This window comes from Bos indicus x Bos taurus, chromosome 11 (genome assembly GCF_003369695.1).
Source record: "Bos indicus x Bos taurus breed Angus x Brahman F1 hybrid chromosome 11, Bos_hybrid_MaternalHap_v2.0, whole genome shotgun sequence".
In the NCBI taxonomy this organism is placed as follows: Eukaryota; Metazoa; Chordata; class Mammalia; order Artiodactyla; family Bovidae; genus Bos; species Bos indicus x Bos taurus.
This window is the reverse complement of record NC_040086.1, coordinates 85279027-85299353: the sequence shown is the minus strand read 5'-3', so window position 1 is coordinate 85299353 and position 20327 is coordinate 85279027. Positions and strand designations below refer to the sequence as shown.

The following is a 20327-nucleotide window of genomic DNA, read 5'->3' as shown; positions in this document are numbered from 1 at the left end:
CTGTGTGACCTTGGGGAAGTTAGTGGTGAGGCAAGAGTACCTAGCAGGTCACGCCCTGTGACCGGGTGTCAGTCTCACAGAGTCCAGAGAAACTGACATCTGCTGGAGACCTCTGCATCCTTCAGGGACCGGGAGGTGTCCCGGTGTTGTTTTGTTAGCCCGTCCCAGGTGGGAGAGGATTTGCAATTCAACACTCTGCTCTTTTCCTGAGCCTTGTGACTTGGCCGGGCTCCTGGGTGGAAAGAGAAGCTGCCTGCTCTGGGCTCAGTGTCACTGGGCCAGCCTCCCAGCTCCTGAAATTAGCCTCCGCAGACACCGTTCTCTGGGCGCTGGGTGGGGAGGCCACTGGTGTCCCCCCGACCCCAGCCATGGAGGAGCAGGACCATGCCTGTGACGCCACCTGGGAGCCCCCACAGCCAAAGAGCCGCCCGGACTCACCTTGGTCGTGGGTAAGGGCCAGGGCATGGCCACATGCAAACCCCCCAACCCCCGCCTGGCTGAGAAGTGCAGACAGGCCTTGTGGGTCCTGTAGAGGATCGGTGCATCCACATTTTTCCAAAGAAGTGATGGGACCAGCTGCTCCCCAGGGGCTCCTGGGATGGAGCCTACATTTATGGAAGAGGGTTTAGAACTGACTCGAGAAGTCAAGGCGTTTTTCTTTGCCTTGGATGGATAGTAATAGTAACTGCTTTAATCCTCAAGACAGAGAGTTATTTGAGGACTCCTGCTCACCAGGCACTGTGCAGGGAATGCTTGCTGTCTTCTGTGTTTGCATGCGGGCAAGGAGGGGAGGCCCCGAGGGTTGAAGTTACGGGATCAACACAGGCATTTGAGCATGGTTGTGTCAGAGAGTGTGATGTGTGTGCTGTGGGCGCCCCTGGACTCCAAAGCCAGAGGTTGCACCGTCTGTGTTTTCTAGATCTCATCCTAGATGTCCAGGCTTTGTTCAAAGGTAGTTATGTTTGTGTGAAGCCCCAAAAGCAAGAGTAGAGGGTGTTCAGATAACCGCAAGTGGAAGTGGGGACCAAGGGTGGAGGCTGGACTAGAGTTTGGGCTTGGCTATTTCTTCCAAAGGCTGAGGGTTTGGCCACAGTGAACATAATGTGTTAATGGTAGTGGTTTAGTCACAAATTGTGTCTGACTCTGTGACCCCATGGACAGTAGCCCACCAGGCTCTTCTGTCCATGGGGATGCTCCAGGCAAGAATACTGGAGTGGGTTGCCATTTCCTCCTCCAGGGGATACTCCCGACCCAGGGATCGAATGCTGGTCTCCTGCACTGCAGGCGTATTCTTTACGTCTAAGGCACCAGGGAAGCCACCAGCGTGTCACTGCCCCGGCCCAAATGTCTAGGACTCCTTTGACACTCCTGGTCTGGCCCCCAGCTGCAGAGGCTGGGCTGGTCCTGGAGGGTTCCACACGCCCTGGAAACGGAGAGAGCTTGGGATCTGTTGCACCTATGGGGAGAGGGTGAGGGGTGTGGCGTGCACTGAGCAGACACAGCCTCCTGGCTGCCGGTTCCCCGAAGTCCCTGTCATTGTCACTTCAGTCACATCCACCCTCAGGGCAGCTCCTTTCCCTGCAGGGACGTGGGACCTTGCTGTTGGTATTCAGGCAGAGATGCGGTGGGCAGGGGGCACCCGAGAAAGGGCCTCTGGATTCTGCTCCCAGCCTTTGCCTCTTGGCCCTTTGGGCCGGTGTTTCCTGGGCAGACAGATGCTCGCAGAGGCGGCTGCGCAGTGAGCCTGCCTCTGCAGGCGGAGGGCAGGAATGGGAGCACTCCCCCGTAGTGCTCTGTACATCGACGGCATTCACACTCTAGCTAAACGACGGTTTTGTGGTTCATTGGAGATTAAGACAGTTGTGTCTTGTTTCCCATTCCTGGAATGTCTCTCTTGAACAGAGCAGCCCTGAGAAGTGCCCCCTTCTTCTCCCGCATGGGCAGCACTGCGCTCTCAGAAAGCTCTCCCACATCCACTCCGGGACTGAGTCTCCTCGGCCCTGGGACACAGGTCTTATCATCGTGGCATCTCTCTTGTACAGCCCATCTCTCTCGTCCAGTTTCCCCGGGCTGTCAAATGTCATTCCCATTTGACAGCCTGGGAAACTGAGGTTTTGATGTTGCCCGCCAAGTGGCTCGGGGACGGGAGTGGCTGGGGAAGATGGAGGCAGGATAGTAGCCCAGCCCCACCATCATTCCCCACATGGACGCTGTGATCCGAGGAAGCTCTGACAACACCTGCTTTCTGCTTTTATCTTTGGATTATTAGTAATTTTTCCTGGTTATAAAATTATGTGTATTAGAAAAGGTTTCAATTCTACAGCAGAGTGTAAATAATAATAAGATAGTAAAATGCCAATCATTTCACCGCTTGGGAGGTTGTCTGGGAACTTTGTCAACTGAGGTCACCCTGTGTTTCCCTGGAGGCTCATTATAATTAAGCCACAGAAAGGATTTCAAAGTCTCTGGTTCTTTTTTCATTTCAATCCCTTCACTGCCCTGTGTGCTCGATTCTAAAATCCCCAAAGTCCTCTGGGTGTCCACTGTGGCCTGGACCCCTTGCCGTGTGACATCTTTGACTGTCTTCCTGGCGGAGGCGGGTGTCCATGGCAGGAGAGGGTGAAGGGTGACGGGGGACAGTTTGCTGGACTCTGGAGCTGCTGCGCTGGCCCTGCAGACTGTCTACCCCTGAGTGCAGGATTTAAATGGGCCCAGGAACTTGGGCTTGGCTCCTGCTGGTGCCCATATCCAGGAGAATCTGACCTGCTGAGCTGAAGGGTGGCTGCAGGGCAGGGATCCCAGGAGTCTAACGGAGCTCCAGGGAGAGTGCTGGCCTCCTTCCACAGTTGGGGGCTGGGTGCAGCCCAGGGAGGACAGAGGAGGCCAGGTCCTGAGTGAAGCTTCAGCAAAGCTGGACTGGAACACAAAGCAGGAAATCGAGGTGGAAGCCCAGATGGACTGCCTGCCATGCAGGAAAGCTTAGGAGGAGGCTGCAAGAGAGCTGGCCAAGCAGGGCAGGAGAGGCGGGAACTGCAGCTGCCGTGGCCAGGAGCCCGGGCTGAGCTGGCTGCTTCTGGGGAGGGTAAGAATGGCTCAGCCGTCGTGGGGCACTTTCATTCCTGGGGCCAGGAAAGGGCAGCTGGCAGTGCCGAGAGCCCTGGGAGGCACCTGTTAAGTTGGCAACAGCTCCCTGAACACAGACCACATCCCTTCCCAGAGGCTATGAGCTTGTTGTTCTGGCTTTGAGCGTGTACAGAGCCCCGTGGGGCACAGTGATGGGTGAGACCTGGTCCCCACCCACAGGAGGTCAGGGTGGAGTGTGAGTGGGTGCGTCTGCCAGCTGCCAAGTTCCTGTGGGCACAGATCAGGAGGAATTCCCACTGGCAGGGCTGGGGAAGGCGTCTTTGTGAAGCTGGCATCAGAGCCAGGCCTTGGGAGGAGGGTAGGATTTCAATAAACAGATGGGGGGAGGGGTGGCAGGCAGAGACTTCTAGGCCAAGGGTTCAGCCTGAGTGACAGCTGGGCTTTGTGAGAACAGGGTGTTCTCCTAAAGCTAAGTCTGCAAGTTCAGTTCCTCAAGCCGTTTGGGATTTTATGTCTCCTGAGTTGGGGCGTGCGTGGTGACATTCATCTCGGTCAGACCCCCAGCCTGTGAGAGAAAGCAAACAGTCACAGACCAAATACGTGGGACTCGGTGTGAATCCAGGGCCACACAGGGCCTGGGCTCAAGCTTTAGTTTTACCACTTGCAAGTTTGATTAACTGGAGCCTAAGTTTTCTTATCTGTAAAATGGGACTTAACAATACCTAATAATATAATAATCACAGGGACTTGGTTGCTCGTTGTTGTTCACTGCTAAGTTGTGTCCGACTCTTTGCGACCCCATGGACTGAAGCACACCAGGCCTCCCTATCCCTCATCATCTTCTGGAGTTCACCCTGTTTCATGTCCATTGAATCGGTGATGCTTCCTACCATCTCATCCTCTGCCGCCCTCTTCTTCTTCTGCCTGCAGTCTTTCCCAGCATCAGAGTCTTTTTCCAATGAGTTGGCTGTTCGCATCAGTGGCCAAAGTATCAGAGCTCTGGTACCAAGTGCTTGGTAAATGAGCTATCATTAATAAACCTGGGGAAAAAAAATAGCTTGTTACAAGTTGGGTTGTAAATATCAGTGAAGAGAAAATCATTTGCATTTGGACTGTTGATCTCAGCGTGGTAAAGAGATAATGCACAAAATCAGAGCCCACATCCCCTAATATGGAGAATTCGGAGTGAGCCTTTGTGCAGACATTCTGGCTTGGCATTCAAGGCCTCTCAAGAGCTTCCTGCTCTTGGCTCTGTCCTCACCTACCGCGACCGTGTGTTGCCCAGCAAGTGCCTCTCCTCGGAGGCGCTGAGCCCATTATGTTAGCTGGGTCTCCAGGGGATGAACATCAGGACCTCAGACCCATCCTGCCATCTCCAGCCCCTGAGACTTGGCAAGGGGCTGGACTTTGGGCCCCAACTTCCCAGAGCACATGTTTGCCACTAAACTCTGTTGGCAAAGCCGACCAGAAGCCTGGGCAGAACCTGGGTCTTGGCCTCCGGAACCCCTTTCCTCAGGGACCCCTAGGGCCAGCACCCCTGACAGTGCTGGGGCATGGAAAGACAGACTCAGGGACAGGGTCCACCTGTCCCCAGAGGCCCAGCCGACTTGAGACACCTGTTTGCCCACCTGATCCAGGCAGGATCCCAAGAGGCTACTGTCTGGGATCAGCCTGAAACTACCGGCTCCCTGGTTGAGTGATGGGGAGATGGGCAGAGAGAGAAACCAGGAAGCAGTCCCCGCACGTATCCCCCATGGGAAGCGGAGCTTTTGGCTTCCTTGCTCCTCCTCTCCAGTGCCCTGGGCCCACCCACCCCACCCCTGTTTCCTGTGAAGTCGAGGGGGATGTCTGGAGCGCCCCCTGGAGGTGGTACTCTACCACTACAGAGCGCTTACAAACAGGAAAACAGAAAAGCTACAGGAAAACCACCACCCCGTCGTATCACAGCCTAGTGGCCGATAGGACTTTTACTAGGGACAGAAATAGGATGAACACAGAAGCTCAGTGGTGCAAAGTCAGTGATTACTGGATCAAATCTGAATTCCTCATTAAGTTTGTTTGTGATTAAACTCCTTGCAGGAAACTGTTGTTGGATTATATTCTGCACCGTGCTTTTAAACTCTCACTCTTGCTGCCACCTTCCCTTTCTGTCTGTTCTGTTCTCCTTATTTATAACCTCTTCTCTCCTGTTGGGCTGTGAGCCCCGCGGGCAGCCAGAGTGTCTCCATCTTGGTGTTGCCCAGAGCTCCTCACACAGTTGTGTTACATGTCTGGGTCGCTGGATTTATACCTTTTGCCTTGATGTAATATTGCAGCACCCTCTTTTGCTCTGAAGTGGGGTGATCACCCTACCTGGTACACATCTGTAAGGTCATACCTGCATTTGGCTTTGGGGCCATCCCCTCACCCACAGCTTGTACCCAAAGGTCTTTTCTCACTGCCACTTAGGGGTCCTAGTCATCTCCTCTGGTCAAGGCTAGAGAGGGTTGGAGGGCTCTGTATGGCAATGCTGTGTTTCACACAAAGATTAGGGTCTAACGTTAGTGCAGGAGGCAGAAACTGTGTGGTCCGTTTCCCTGAGGATGTTGTTCCCTGCAGACACCATGCCTTGGTGTGTTAGTGGAAAAGCTAAGGGAATAGGTTAAATATTAAATAGATTAAACTGAGTTTGTTGTTCAGTCCTTCAGTCTTGTCTGACTCTTTGGACATCATGGACTACAGCATGCTAGGCTTCCCTATCCTTCATCATTTTCTGCAGCTTGCTCAAACTGATGTTCATTGAGTCAGTGATACCATCCAACCATCTCATCCTCTGTTGTCCCCTTCTCCTCCCGCCTTCAGTCTTTCCTAGCATCAGGGTCTTTTCTAATGAGTCAGTTCTTCTCATCAGGTGGCCAAAGAATTGGAGTTTCAGCATCAGTCCTTCCAGTGAATATTCAGGACTGACCTCCTTTAGGATGGACTGGTTGGATCTCCTTGCAGTCCAAGGGACTCTCAAGAGTCTTCTCCAACACCACAGTTCAAAAGCATCAGTTCTTCAGCATTCAGCCTACTTTATGGTCCAACTCTCACATCCATACATGACTACTGGAAAAACCATAGCTTTGACTAGACAGACCTTTGGTGGCAAAGTAATGTCTCTGCTTTTTAATATGCTATCTACTGGTACTGCTACTGCTGAGTCACTTCAGTTGTGTCCGACTCTGTGTGATCCCATAGACAGCAGCCCACCAGGCTCCCCCGTCCCTGGGATTCTCCAGGCAAGAATACTGGAGTGGATTGCCATTTCCTTCTCCAATGCAGGAAAGTGAAAAGTGAAAGTGAAGTCGCTCAGTCGTGTCCTACTCTTAGCGACCCCATGGACTACAGCCTACCAGGCTCTTCCATCCATGGGATTTCCCAGGCAAGAGTACTGGAGTGGGGTGCCATTGCCTTCTCAGAATATGCTATCTAGCTTTGTCAAAGCTTTTCTTTCAAGGAGCAAGCGTCTTTTAATTTCATGTCTGCAGTCTCCATCTGCAGTGATTTTGAACCCCAAGAAAATAAAGTCTCTCACTGTTTCCATTGTTTCCCCATCTATTTGACATGAAGTGATGGGACTGGATGCTCTGATCTTCATTTTTTGAATGTTGAGTTTTAAGCCAGCTTTTTCACTCTTTTCTTTCACCTTCATCAGGAGGCTCTTTAGTTCCTCTTCACTTTCTGCCATTAGGGTGTTGTCATCTGCATATCTGAAGTTATTGATATTTCTCCCGGCAATCTTGATTCCAGCTTGTGCTTCATTCAGCCCTCCATTTTGCATGATGTACTTGCCATATAAGTTAAAAAAGTAGGGTGACAATATATAGCCTTGACGTACTCCTTTCCCAAATTGGAACCAGTCTGTTGTTCCATGTCCAGTTCTAACTGTTGCTTCTTGACCTGCAAGCAGATTTCTCAGGAGGCAGGTAATGTGGTCTGGTATTCCTATCTCTTTAAGAATTTTCCACAATTTGTTGTAATCCACACAGTCAAAGGCTTTAGCATAGTCAATGAAGCAGAAGTAGATGTTTTTTCTGGAATTCTCTTGCTTTTTCTATGATTCAGCAGATGTTGGCAATTTGATCTCTGGTTCCTCTGCCTTTTCTAAAGGTAGCTTGAGCATCTGGAAGTTCTCAGTTCACATACTGTTGAAGCCTAGCTTGGAGAATTTTGAGCATTATTTTGCTAGTGTGTGAAATGAGTGCAATTGTGAAGAAGTCTGAACATTCTTTGGTACTGCCTTTCTTTGGGATTGAAATGAAAACTGGTCTTTTCCAGTCCTTGTGGCCACTGCTGAGTTTTCCAAATTTGCTGACATACTGAGTGCAGCACTTTCACAGCATCATTTTTTAGGACTTGAAATAGCTCGGCTGTAATTCCATTACCTTCACTAGCTTTGTTGGTAGTGATGCTTCCTAAAGCCTACTTTGGATTCCGAGATGTCTGGCTCTAGGTGAGTGATTACACAATTGAATTTATCTGGGTCATGAAGATCTTTTTTGTATAGTTCTTCTGTGTATTTTTGTCACCTCTTCTTAATATTTTCTGCTTCAGTTAGGTCCATACCATTTCTGTACTTTATTGTGCCCATCTTTGCATGAAATGTTCCCTTGGTATCTCTAATTTTCTAAAAGAGATCTCTAATCTTTCCCATCCTATTGTTTTCCTCCATGTCTTTGTGATCTCTTAGGAAGGCACAGACTTCCTGGCCCCTGACCCTCACCCCAGGCTCTACAGAGATGAGAAGGCGGGGGTGGGGCCTCCCTGTCCCACCTCCACCAAGGTGCTCTGAGCCTCTCTGATCCTCGGGCTCTTCATCTTTACCACTGGAACTAATAAACCACCTTTGTTAGCTTATCATGAGGATAAATGGGGGGAGGTTTGAGAGTCTTAGCAGCTGTATGAAGCATATAATAGAAGGAGCTGTGAAAAAGGACAAGTCACTGAAAAATTCAGTGTGAGCTATAAGGTCTGTGAACTGTAGGCTGGTATCACGTTGGTTCTCACTGATCTGGGGCTGGCCCTGTATCCATACTGGCTTCTGGAGGTGAAACTCCACCTTTTGGCAGCATCAAGAATGATCCTGACTTGAGAAAGCACATCTGGGCAGGAGTTGGGGGGTGAGCAGAGGGCTTGGTGGGTGTCCATGCCCTGCTGAAGTTGAAGGCCATTGGCAGGTTTGAGGAACAACAAAGATGCCAGTGTGGCCGGACTAAGACCACAAGGGGAAGAATAGGAGTTTGTGTCAGAAAGTAAGCGAGGGGCAGGATCTGACCAGGCGTCATCAAGGAATTGGCCTTGACTCTGACTGAGACAGGAAGTCCTGGGGGCACGGTTTGCAGTGCAGGAGCAGGGGACCAGTTGGGAGGTTGTTGTATTAATCCCACAGGGAGGTTAAGGTGGTTTGGACCAGGGTGGTTGCAATGGAAAGGGTGAGAAGCTTCTGGTGTTGGAGGTCGATGATGGAATCAAGGAAGAGAGAGAGGCTAGAAATGTACTGTCAGTCCATGAATCACAGTGTTTAAGAACCCCAGATCTGGTGCAACCCCTCACTTCTAAACAATGTGTCTATTTATGGCTGGTGGGTCTTCATCTGGGGCTTTTCTCTAGCTGCAGCAAGCAGGGATACTCTCTGGTTGAGGTGCATGTTCTTCTCATTGCGGTGGCTTCTCTTGTTGCAGAGCACGGGCTCAGTAGCTGTGGCGCACAAACTTAGTCGCTTCTCAGCATGTGGGATCCTCCTGGACGAGGGATGTGTTAGGTAGTTAGAAGAGAAAAAAGGAGTCCAAAATAGTGGTGGCTAAAAGACAAAGAAGGGGAAAAGCCCGTGAAAAGAGGACAAAGGAAGGTCCAAGGACCAGAGTGAGAACCTCAGGTGAAGCAAACAACCCTCCTGGTTAGCCCAGCATAAGGCAGGCTCAGGGGAAGGAGAAAAAAAAATTAAAAAGAGGGGCCAAAACTGAGCTGCCACGGGCTTTCTTCTCTTCACATCTTTTGGGTCAGCCCACCCTCACGCCTAGAGGATGTATGTTCCTTTGCTTGCCAAATAAAACTGAGCTGTAACTCCAAGCTGTAACAATGGTCCATCTATTGCTTCAAATTTTTGCTGTGGTGGGACAGAACTGGGGAAATTATGAACTCCCTGGACAGATGGAACCGGTATCTCCTGCACTGGCAGGTGGATTCTTCACCACTGAACCAGCAGGGAAGCCTGCAGCCCCCCAATTTACAGAGGGGGAGACTGAACCTGTCAGAGGACATATTTTCTAGGCATGACTATAGACTTAAGGCTACAATTCCTTCCATGCAGGAAACAGGTAAATTCAGACAACACTTTGAACTTCTCTTCCTATTTGAATTTGGAGTATACTTCCCCTGGTTTCTCTTTTCAGATATATCCTCTGTTCCCTTTCAGCTTCTCATCCCTTCAGCTTCCTCCTGGTGTCTATGCTTATCCAACCCCATTTCTTCATTCACAGTTTAGGCTCAATTAGTAGAGAATCTGGGGGAAGGGTTGCCACTGTCAGCTGTCCACTTTTCCTTCAAGGGCTGGCCCAAGTGTAGCCTCTGCCTGGAAACCCCAGCTGGGAGCGATGCTTCCCTCCTAAACCCCCACTTCTTTTTGGAACAGGCTTTTGTCCGAGACTGGTCCCTGGCACATAGCAAGTGCTTGGCGTTTCTAGAAGGAGCAGAGAATGAACGAAATTACAAAGTAAGCACCCCCAGGTCTTATCATTCAATGGCGAGCTTTTGCCTGGTTTCATCTTCATTTACACATCAAGGCTCCCTGACCCCACTTCCAGCGCTTACTGGGTGATCCTCCACAGTCCTGCCCTGAGTTGGTGGGAGGCCCTTGGAGAAGGAGGAGCCAGAAAGTAGGGGGGCCCAGAAACAATTTAGAGATGGCTCTGTAGTAAAGCTCAAGTGAGAAATGGGAGGCGAAGACCAGAATGTCAGGCTGGAAAGACTGGGAAAATGAAAGGCTGGTAGGAAAGGGTGGTGCCAGAGGGTCTGGCCCAGATGAGTTATTCTGGAATGCCTGAGGCTGTCGGATATTGGCTGCTGGACAGAGACTGTGTGGTGTGTTTTGTGGGTAAGCAGGCCTGGTTTAAAGGCACAGGAGTGGGGTGCATGGCCACCTCCGGGGTGCTGTGAGCACAGCATATGCTCACCAGAAAGGTCGCACTCATCCCATGTGAGGGATTTAGAAGATGCCCGCCCCCGAGGCTCCGGTGGCTCAGACACCTTCTTCTGTTGCTGTCTGCCCCGTGTGAAGTGTTATAAATCCATTCCTCACAGGATGCATGGTTGGAGTGCTGTCTAAAGGGATGAATCAGTGTGAGTCCTTTTGTTGGACAAGAGCCTGTTTTTCATCTTCCTCCTCTGCCCTGGCTGTCCTGGGCCTGGGCTCTGTTGAGTCCCTGAGAGCAGGATTATCTGAGCCTAGATGTCAGGAGTAATTCTGTCTACTTCCTCCCATCATTCTAAATCCTGCTCCATGTCATGGCTTTTGATCTATTTGCAAACAGTTTGATTGCTTGAGTTTTTTCTCTAAGCTACTTGAGATCCTTTTTGGATTTGTTAAAGAATATAAGCAAATAATAACCAAAAATTTGGAATAAAAAGACCTTTTTTTTTTTTTTCTAAGCAGGATGGATGGGAAAGCAGGATGTTATGGAAATGTGACATTCCTGGCTGGTGGGTCTATAGTCTAGGGGGAGGGCCTGAAGAATGGACATCCCTTATAGCAGGGACAGCAAGGGGAGGCAGCAAATTCCAAATTCCTCTGAAACTTGGAAGAGTTTATTGTTAGATGAATGAAGAGAGTGAGAATCTGTCTCAGTAGGAGAGCAACACAGAATTTGAAGGACCTTTCAGTTCTAGGCTCACGCTGTGGCTTTGAGCAGGTCTGCTGTCACTCTGGAGCTACGATCCCTCCCCCATAGGGCTGTCTACCGATCACAGCTGGGGGCACAGGCGTGCCCACTCGGAGGAGCTAAGCTCACTATCTGCAAGCCTTATCAGGTGCCTTTGTGAAATGAGGGTGTGGCAGGGCTGCTGTGTACGTTTGCAGTCCACACAGAGTGCTGGCCCAGGGGTCACCCAGGGCAGAAAGCCACCCTGCTGCCCGCTCACCAGTCTTGCTGGGCTCGGGGGCAGAGGGGCCTGGGATGGTCAGGAAGAAGGGGCTCCTCCCTGAAAGCCGTTCATCCAGAGAGTGCTCTTTCTTCACTCTGCCCAGGGGCCCTGTGTGCCGACTGCGGCTCCAGAGCTGGGCCTGACCACGGTTTGCAGCACCTGTTATCCCTGTTACAGCACCCTTACCATCGGTGACAATGTCGGCAGGCTCTTCCTTGTAAATGAAGTAAAAATGGGGCAACTTGTGAAATGCTATGCTTGGCACCCTCCCCTCTCAAGCTCCCGCATCCACCACCTCCTGCCAACCATCCCCCACCCCCGCCTCTCTCTCCCTAGTCTCCCAGGGCTCCGTGCAGCGCAGTTTGAACCCCACGGAGGAGGAGGCAGCCTCCTGTGGCCCATCCAAATTGACCATTTGGGAACCATAGACTGGAATTCTTTGGGAAGCACAACGAAGTGACAGTCTCTGGACTTCAGCTTGGTGGGCTGAGCCTATCTGTGGCCACGGCTGGGGGACGCTGTTTCAGTCCCGCCCTTTCTGTGCTGTGCTTAGTCGCATCCGACTCTTTGTGATCCCATGGACTGTAGCCCGCCAGGCTCCTCTAACAAAAGAGAAAGCCAGTTGCCCAGAGTCACCCATGTAGTTACAGCAGAGCTGGTATTAAAACCTACACCTGATTCCCTTTTCCACTGTCTCCTGACTCCATTTTAGCAATAGATGTTTAATGAAAAACACTGGATCAGCTGTTAGGATATGTAATTCTAGACCAGGACCCCGTGGACTGTAGCCCACCAGGCTCCTCTGTCCATGGGATTCTCCAGGCAAGAGTACTGCAGTGGGTTGCCATGCCCTCCTTCAGGTCATCTTCCCAACCCAGGGATTGAACCCGGGTTTTCCATATTGCAGGTGGAATCTTTACCATCTGAGCCACCAGGGCAGCCCAAGAATATTGAGTATCTTAACTGCAGTCGTCCAGGGTCTGGTGTCCTAGCCCAGAAATGCCCTCTAGAGGGCGCTGTGACACCGGGACCCAGGACGGGACACACCTGGAAGGGACCATGTCCTCTCTTCTCCTACAAGTAAGGGCAAATGAAAACTGAATCAATACATGAAGCATTTCAGCCAACAATCAGAGAGTTTTGTTGAGATTCTTGAGTGAATTATTTTTATCTGAGGTGATTTGAACTTCAAATAGTTCGAGATAAAGGAAATGGGGACTTGGGCTAGCTAATATCTTCCCCTGATCTGACATGGGCAGAAACTGAGTTTATTAATAGCCCCTTGATGGACACTTCACAGTGAAAGGTGAAGCAAGATGGGATCAAGTTTCTGGGTTTTATCCAGTTAGCAATGCCCAGTGGGTGAAATATTACCAGATGGAAAGAGTAAGAACAGTGAGTCTTATAGGCTGCACTCTGAGCAGCTGCCTTGTAGAATAGTATTTTTGCAAACATAGTTATTTGCAATTTATGGATAATGTAAAGTGCATTCAAAATGACAAATGTCTTGGTTTATTATTGTTGTTGTTTACTGAGTGCTTTATGTATGCTAGGCACTGATGAAGCATTTTCTTTTTGTCATCAATCTTAAGAACCATTGTTGTTGCTGTTCAGTCACTAAGTTGTGTCCGACTCTTTGTGACCCCCATGGACTGCAACATGCCAGGCCTCCCTGTCCTTCAGTATCTCCTGGAATTTGCCCAAGTCCATGTTCATTGAATTGGTGATGCCATCCAACCATCTCATCCTCTGTCGCCCCCTTCTCCTCCTGCTATCAATCTTTCCCAGCATCAGGGTCTTTTCCAGTGAGTTGGCTCTTCGCCTCAGGTGGCCAAAGTATTGGAGCATCATAAGAACCATGTGGGTGGATTATTAGCCTCAGTTTATACACAGAGGTGCTGAGAGACATTACTTAATTGGGCTGAGGTCTCACAACCAGCAGTGAAACCATTCTTTCTGTGCTAGTCTTCTGCTTCTAAGATCTAATCTCTCCCCTGGAAATGCCGCCTTCCTATTTTTCTTTGGAAGCTTTCACAGGACTCAACTCTGACTTTCATGGGAGCCAGTCTCCCAGCTGCACATCTCTGCTTAGCCCTGAAACTCAGGGCTAAAGATTTGCTTCTCCAGTAGTGACCATCTCACTTGAATGACAGTCATTTTCCAACTGACCCTGGTACCGGTGCCTCTTCCTAGGATGACATGCGGGTGGCAGCGGGGAGCAGGAGAGACATGTTCTCTGTGGGTCCTGCCCTTGGAAATTTTCTGGATGAGAGAACACTTCATGATGTATGGGATTCTCAAATGTTAGATGAGAGGCGGCCTTGTTGACTGTCATGTAATGTAGTCTTACACTCACAGCTGGCCTCGTGGGAGTCTTGTGGTCACTCCCAGTCCTGGTTATCAGATTCACAGAGTTTCTGAATAATATAGACTCACAATCTGTGGGGTTCAGCCTCACAAGATTATATACAAAAATATACCCAAATATGGTTCAGTTCAGTCGCTCAGTCATGTCTGACTCTTTGTGCCAGGCTTCCCTGTCCATCACTAACTCCTGTAGCTTGCTCTAACTCATGTCCATCGAGTAGGTGATGCCATCCAACTATCTCATCCTCTGTTGTCCCCTTCTCCTCCTGCCTTCAGTCTTTCCCAGCTTCAGGGTCTTTTCTAATGAGTCAATTCTTTGCATCAGGTGGCCAAAGTATTGGAGCTTCAGCTTCAGCATAAGTCCTTCCAGTGAACATTCAGGACTGATTTCCTTTAGGATTGACTGGTTTGGTCTCCTTGCAGTCCAAGGGACTCTCAAGAGTCTTCTCTAAGAATATAGCTTGAAAACATCAAATATGTTTGTGTATTAATAGATTTAAGTTAATAAATATATGGTTTATAATAGTTATGAATGCTATATATAATATTTTATATATTGCTTATATTATATACACTTTTTTTAGTGTCTATGTCTCTTTACCAGGCATGCAGACAGTGTTTATGACCCTGTGTCATCTGTTCTTTTCCAGATATGCTTGACTTCTTCCATTTACTTTGTTGTGAGATGAGATGTGATTTCTGCTTCTGTTGACACCCACTTGTACTCTTCAGAGTCTAGTTTCTCAGTGTCCTTCTTAGAGTTTTATATGACCAGTACAATGTACAATGGCCCCTGGCCTTATTCTAGATTTAAATATCTCTTACTCTTTTCTAAGATCAAAGCATTCAGAGTTACTTAATAACTGCTGATGGCTAGGCCTTTTCTATTGGTTACACAATGGATTTTTTGAGTCTTAGTATATCTGCCTTGGGCTTCCCAGGTGGCGCTAGTGGTAAAGAACCTGCTTGCCAATGCAGGAGACTCAGGCTTGATCTCTGGGTTGGGAAGATCCCCTGGAGGAGGAAATAACAACCCACTCCAATATTCTTGCCTGGGAAATCCCACTGGACAGAGGAGCCTGATGGTCCATGGGGTCACAGAGTCGGACATGACTTAGCAACTGAACAAACAGCAGGACTTCCTATAAAAATGCCACTGGAAAGGTGGGTCCCACTTCCTTCTCCTTGCTTTGGCTCTGGTACTTACTGACCTTGTGATTTCAGAAAGTCCCTCTGCACCTGAATGGCCTCATCTGTAAAATGGGCTACTGTGAGAGGGTAAATGATGTAATGCATGCTTCCCACCTTCCAGAATGACCTGGGAGCTTCAGCTCCCACTAGAGAGTTTGATTCAATAGGTTAGAGTGGGGCCTAGAATAAAGAATGTGAGTGACTTGTCCAGTCATTTCTGATGAGCGAGCAGGTTTAGATCCTGAATCACAGCGTTTGTAAAGTGCTTAGCGCACATTCAGTGCCCTGCAGGGGCCTGCACCTCCTTTTCTTCTCCCATATCCCACCTCTCCTTTCCTCTGAGCACTTAGGGCTCTGGTACTGCCCACTTTGTATCCCAGAGGACAACCACAGGAGGAAACTCATTGAAAATGCTCTTCTCCAGATGTTTGCCTTTGATACAAATAGAAGAAAGAGCAATGCTTAGTTCAAAGTTTCTGTTTAAATTTCACTGCCACTACCAGGTCTATCTTCTGTAGCCTTTGATAAGCCCCACGATACAGAGAGGTTGAGGGCAGGAGGAGAAGGGGGCGACAGAGGATGAGATGGTTGGTGGCATCACTGACTCAATGGACCCGAGTTTGAGCAAGCTCTGGGAGATGGTGAAGGACAGGGAAGCCTGATGTGCTGCAGTGCCTGGGGTCGCAAAGAGTCTGACACAACTTAGCGACTGAACAACAGCAACAGTGATACAGACACCAGATCCCGCCCTGAGATCTTGGGATTATATTGCAGCCTGGGAAACCTAAGACATCAAGATCAGCCGTAGTGGGGAGATATCTTCTTTGGGTCAGGGGGCAAGCTTCCTCATGCACTTCAAATACCCCAGAAGCTTCCTCAAGCTCGTGTCCAGTTGTAAATTGAAGGAGGCTCTGGGGTCACACAGAGTCAGACACGACTGAAGCAAGTTAGCAGCAGCAGCAGCAGCAGTGAGGTCATTGTGGCAGACAAAGTGGACCCAGCAGGTGGAGCTAGAGAGTCAGAGACATCGAAAAGCCAGAGAGCTGGTCCTGGGGTCTCAGGAAGACGAGGTCGGGCAGTTGTCTTTGGCAAAGGTCGTGTATCAGAATCCCTGAACAACTTGTTTTTTTTTTTTTTTAAAGACTATAAAATTCCAGATCCCATCCCTATGGAATCCAGCTGTAGGCATTAACTAATTGCCCACGTAACTGTGATGTACTCCCAGTTTGGGAAGCATTGATGTAGAGATTCTGGAATGATCTAGATGTGGTCCAGGCATATAAATGTGAGCCTGTCTGAGTTGAGAGCTGTGTGCTGGTCCTCAGACCAGCGGGAGCATCAGTAACATCTGGGTGCCAATCAAAAGTGCAGACTCAGACTCCACCCCAGACCTGCTGGGTCATAACCTGCCTTCTTCACAAGAGCGAGCCCTCTGGCTGACTCAGAGGCGAATCAGAGCATGAGGTCACAGAGAATGGGGCTTCTTGTTTACCTGGGGACCTGTCCCTGGAATGGGAGATCTGGGAGACCCAGTCTGTGCTTTGTCCTTGGCACCTGTCTGAGCCTCAGTTTCTTCATCTTTATTGTACCTCCTTCTCAAGGTTGTTAAGGGAACTAATGCCCAACTCCCATATTAGACTGTGAATTATTTGAGGCAAGGTCCATGTATTTTAAAAATTTCCCCTTGCCCAATGCCTAGCATTGAGCAGAGTGGTCATTTTGGCATGCAGAATGATAGAATCCTCCAAGCAGAAGAGCCTTTGTGGATTGTATAGAACAGGGGACACTGTGAATGGATGAAGAGGGTATGGTGAGGTTGACAGACATTTCTAGGGTTGGACACTCATTGAAAGGACTGATGCTGAAGTTGAAACTCCAATATTTTGGCCACCTGATGCAAAGAACTGGCTCATTTGAAAAGACCTGATGCTGGGAAAGATTGAAGGCAGGAGAAGGGGATGACAGAGGATGAGATGGTTGGATGGCATCACTGACTCAGTGGACATGACTTTGGGTAAACTCCAGGAGTTGGGGATGGACAGGGAAGCCTGGCATGCTGCAGTCTATGGGGTCGCGACTAAACTGAACTCTTATTGGCATGTGGGCTTCCTGCGAGAATACCTGTTCTCTGTGGTTCTTCTTTTGGCTCCTCAGAGCTGAGCTCAGCTCCCTGTCTTCGTGAGGGCCCCCTGCCCCTCTGACCAGCCATCTCTGTACCCTCTGAACTTCTGTGCCATTGAGTGTTGGTGCCGCTCATGCACCCGTGCCTCCTGGACTGGCCTCCTCGTATGTCCTGTCTGCACTGTGTTTTTTTCTGGAAGCTGCTCTGTTGTCTCACTGTACATTTCAAACTCTTGGAGGGCAGGGCCAGGGTTCTTTTGATCCCCGTCTGCTCCCCAGCCCAATACCTAGCACGGGACTGAGCACGTGATAGTCAGTACGAACTTGCTGAATATCTGTTACTGTTTTAAAATAGGAAATCTTTCATACATCCACGATGCAGAATAATATAATGAACATTTGCATCCCTACTACTGCTTAAAAAAAAAGGATTATTACAGTTGAAAGGCTCAAGGTACCACTCTCCAATCATTTTTTAAGCAACTGTGTATCTCTATGACAGTCCATTGTCTGTGACATCATATGGTTTATTTGTTTGATTTTGCTGCTCATCAAATGAGCATCTTAAAACCAAGGTCCAAGTCAGTAAGGAGGCTATGATTCATTCAGTTCCAGTCGCTCAAGAATATTTATTAAGAGCCTTTTGTATGTCAAGAACTGTGCTAGAAACTTAGGATGCATCAGTGAACAAATCTCACCAAAACAAAACAAATAAAAAATAAAGTCTTGCTCTCATGGAGTTCACAACTGGAAAATCTATAAACAATAAGTATAATAAATATCTAATGTGTTAGAGTTAAAAGTGCAATGGAAAAAAAAAATAGCCCACGGATCAGAGATTGTAAGGTGAGGGGGCAGACTGTAGTCAAGAGTGGCTTGTTGGGAAGGTGATATTTTGGCAAAGACTTGAAGGAGATGAAAGTTGGTCACTTAATTTGCAGGGAAAGGTTTTCCCCGTGGGGAGAATAACCAGTAAGGATCTTTGCTGTTGCTGTTGCCTAAGACGGAGCATTTGGGGACCAGCAAGGAGACCAGCTTGGCTGGAATGAAATGCAAGGGAGGTGGGGCATCAGGAGGTGAAGTCAGGCTCAGGGTGGGGGTGGGGTGGAGGAGGGAGCTTTTAGAGTTTTCCAGGCCACTGTCAGCACTTTGGCTTTTATTTTGGCCATTGCAAGGTCTGAGCTGAGCAGTGATGTTTTCTGACCTCTTGGGTTACAGTGTGGAGAGTAGTCAGTAGGATCAGAGAAGCAGAAAGTCGATGTAGGAGGCCACTGTCATGAATGAGAAGACAGATAAGGGGGTTTGGACTAAGGGGAGAGCCTTGAAGGGGATGAGAAGTGATCAGATCCCAGACATGTCCTGAAGACAGAGCCATTGGGATTTCCTGGTGAATCAGATGTTGATTGAGAGGAGAGAAGAATGCCCAAGCACCTGAAAGGCTATAGTGACCATCAACCAAGACAAGGGAAGCTGTGGGCAGAGTGGTGTGGGGGTCAGTGGAGATCTGCACGTGCTGACTTGGAGAATGCTGCTAGGTTTCACATTTGGAGATAATGAGCAGGCAGTTGAATATATGATTCTGGACTCTATGGAGAGACTGAAGCTGGAGATACAGGGATACCGTAGGTATTTAAAACCACGAGACTGGATGAGGTCACCGTAGGAGTCAGTCAGCTCGAGAAGAGGAACTCGGTCTGGTCCCTGGAGGGCAGAGGAGAGATCTGCCAGAAAACGAGAGCCAACATTGGAACAGGAGGAACAACCAAGGGAATTTGGTGCCCTGGAGGCCAGAGGAGGAAGTGTTTCAAGGACAAGAGAGTGACATGGTGTCCAACATTGTTGATGCATGAAAAGCACAAGTAAAGACTGAGAAATGTCCGTTGCATTTAGCAACCTGGATGCTGTTGGCGACCTCGAAGAAGACAGTTCTGGTGAAACTGTGGAGGAGGCGGGGGAGTCAGACTAAAAGGGTTTAAGAGAGGAACAAGACGAATGAAACTGAAAAAAAACAAGCAGAGGTGTTTGCTGGGAAGGGGACCGGAAATGGGCAGTAGCTGGCAGGGGAATCCAGGGAAGAGAGGGGCTTTGCTGGGCACTGAACAGACAAGACAAGAGGATAGCCTGTTTCCTTGTTGATCGAATGGATCAACAGTAGAGATGGGAAAGTTGATGATGTGTTAAGAGGGGCTTCTCTCTGTCCCTGGTAGGGGGGCAGCAGGCCTACTTCCTAAGCCCTGATGCACAGGCTGGTGTAGCCTCTGGGCTTTCCAGCAGTATGGGGAGAATCAGGAGCAAAGCCAGCTTTATCCTCAGCACTACCAGCCTGGCGTAGCCCGAGGGTCCCCCTTCCTGGCCCCGAATCAAGCCGCAGGCACCAGGAGCCCCTTCTCTGAGCTCGGAGCCTTTGTGCTCCTTTCCCTGCTGTGGGAGATTTCTTCCCTTCTCGGCCTTAAGACCCCCACCCACCTTCATGGCTGGGTTTGGCTGTCGCTCCTCTGTGGCCCTCCCTGTGATCCTATCCTGTTATGCTCTCTGTTACAAGGTTTTCCAGGTTGGCAGGGACCCCTTCAGAGCAGGGAACCCCCTACCCTATCTCTGGGTCCCCAGCCTCCGGCCCAGGGCAAGGTGTTTTTTCCCAAGAGCGGGGCTGCATCCTATAAGAGCAGGCACATGGTCCCCTCACTCGGGTCCCAAGGAGGAGGCACCCACTTCCGTGGAGCTCTGGCTTATTCCCTCTCTGTTTCCAAAGTGAAGCCATCATTCAAATAGGCAGCCCCCCAAACCCCAGGCTCCCTGTGTGTGCCCCGAGGCCAGCCCCCTGCACATCCCAGAGGCCTCGCCCAGCTCCTGTGTTTTGGCAACCCTGGGCTCTGACCTCCCTTCAGGCTGGGGCAGCAGCAGCTTCTGGGGGCTGGTAGCCAAGCTGGGGTTGGGGGGCAGGAAGGAGAGCCCCCGGCCACTCTGGGCCCCACCAGGCTTTGGCTCCTGCTTCTCACTGGCTTGGCTTGAAAGCCTGGCCAGCCAGAGGAGTCTGCACATCACGACCAAGGAATTCAGCCTGTTTTCCCAGCCCTGGGAATCTGGCGTTCGCTGAACCTCGGTGACCTGCTGGTTTCTTTCTTGCTTGTTGTTGATAGTGACGAGGCTTGGCCCGGGGACAGGAAAAGGCCACCATCACAGGCAGGCTGAATGGAGGAGCTCTTGGTTGGCCATCTTGCTGGCTGAAAAACCTCTCCCACCTAATTAGCCTCTTCGCTGTGGGCACCTGGCAGAGCCTGGTACCAAGCCCTTCCTGTGTCCACCCCAATTACAACCCTTCCTGCCCATCTCCCCAGGCCAGGAGCAAGCCCCTCTCCAGGGCACAGTCCACCCCTAGGGGGAGGGTTGTCATACTTCTCTCAGCC

At 49.8% G+C, this 20327-nt stretch overlaps 1 protein-coding gene across 3 annotated transcripts in view; it reads left to right on the top strand.

The window, feature by feature from the left end:
- The first annotated feature begins 302 nt into the window (after positions 1-302).
- The window catches only part of LPIN1 (lipin 1), a 130062-nt gene continuing 110037 nt past the window's right edge, over positions 303-20327 (top strand). For 2 of the 3 annotated variants that reach the window (XM_027556048.1, XM_027556044.1), the window contains exon 1: positions 303-449. In XM_027556048.1, the coding sequence (XP_027411849.1) occupies positions 369-449 (81 nt within the window). In that variant the 5' untranslated portion in view covers positions 303-368. The remainder of the gene's footprint in view (positions 450-20327) is intronic. The other variant, XM_027556045.1, reaches the window with a different exon arrangement.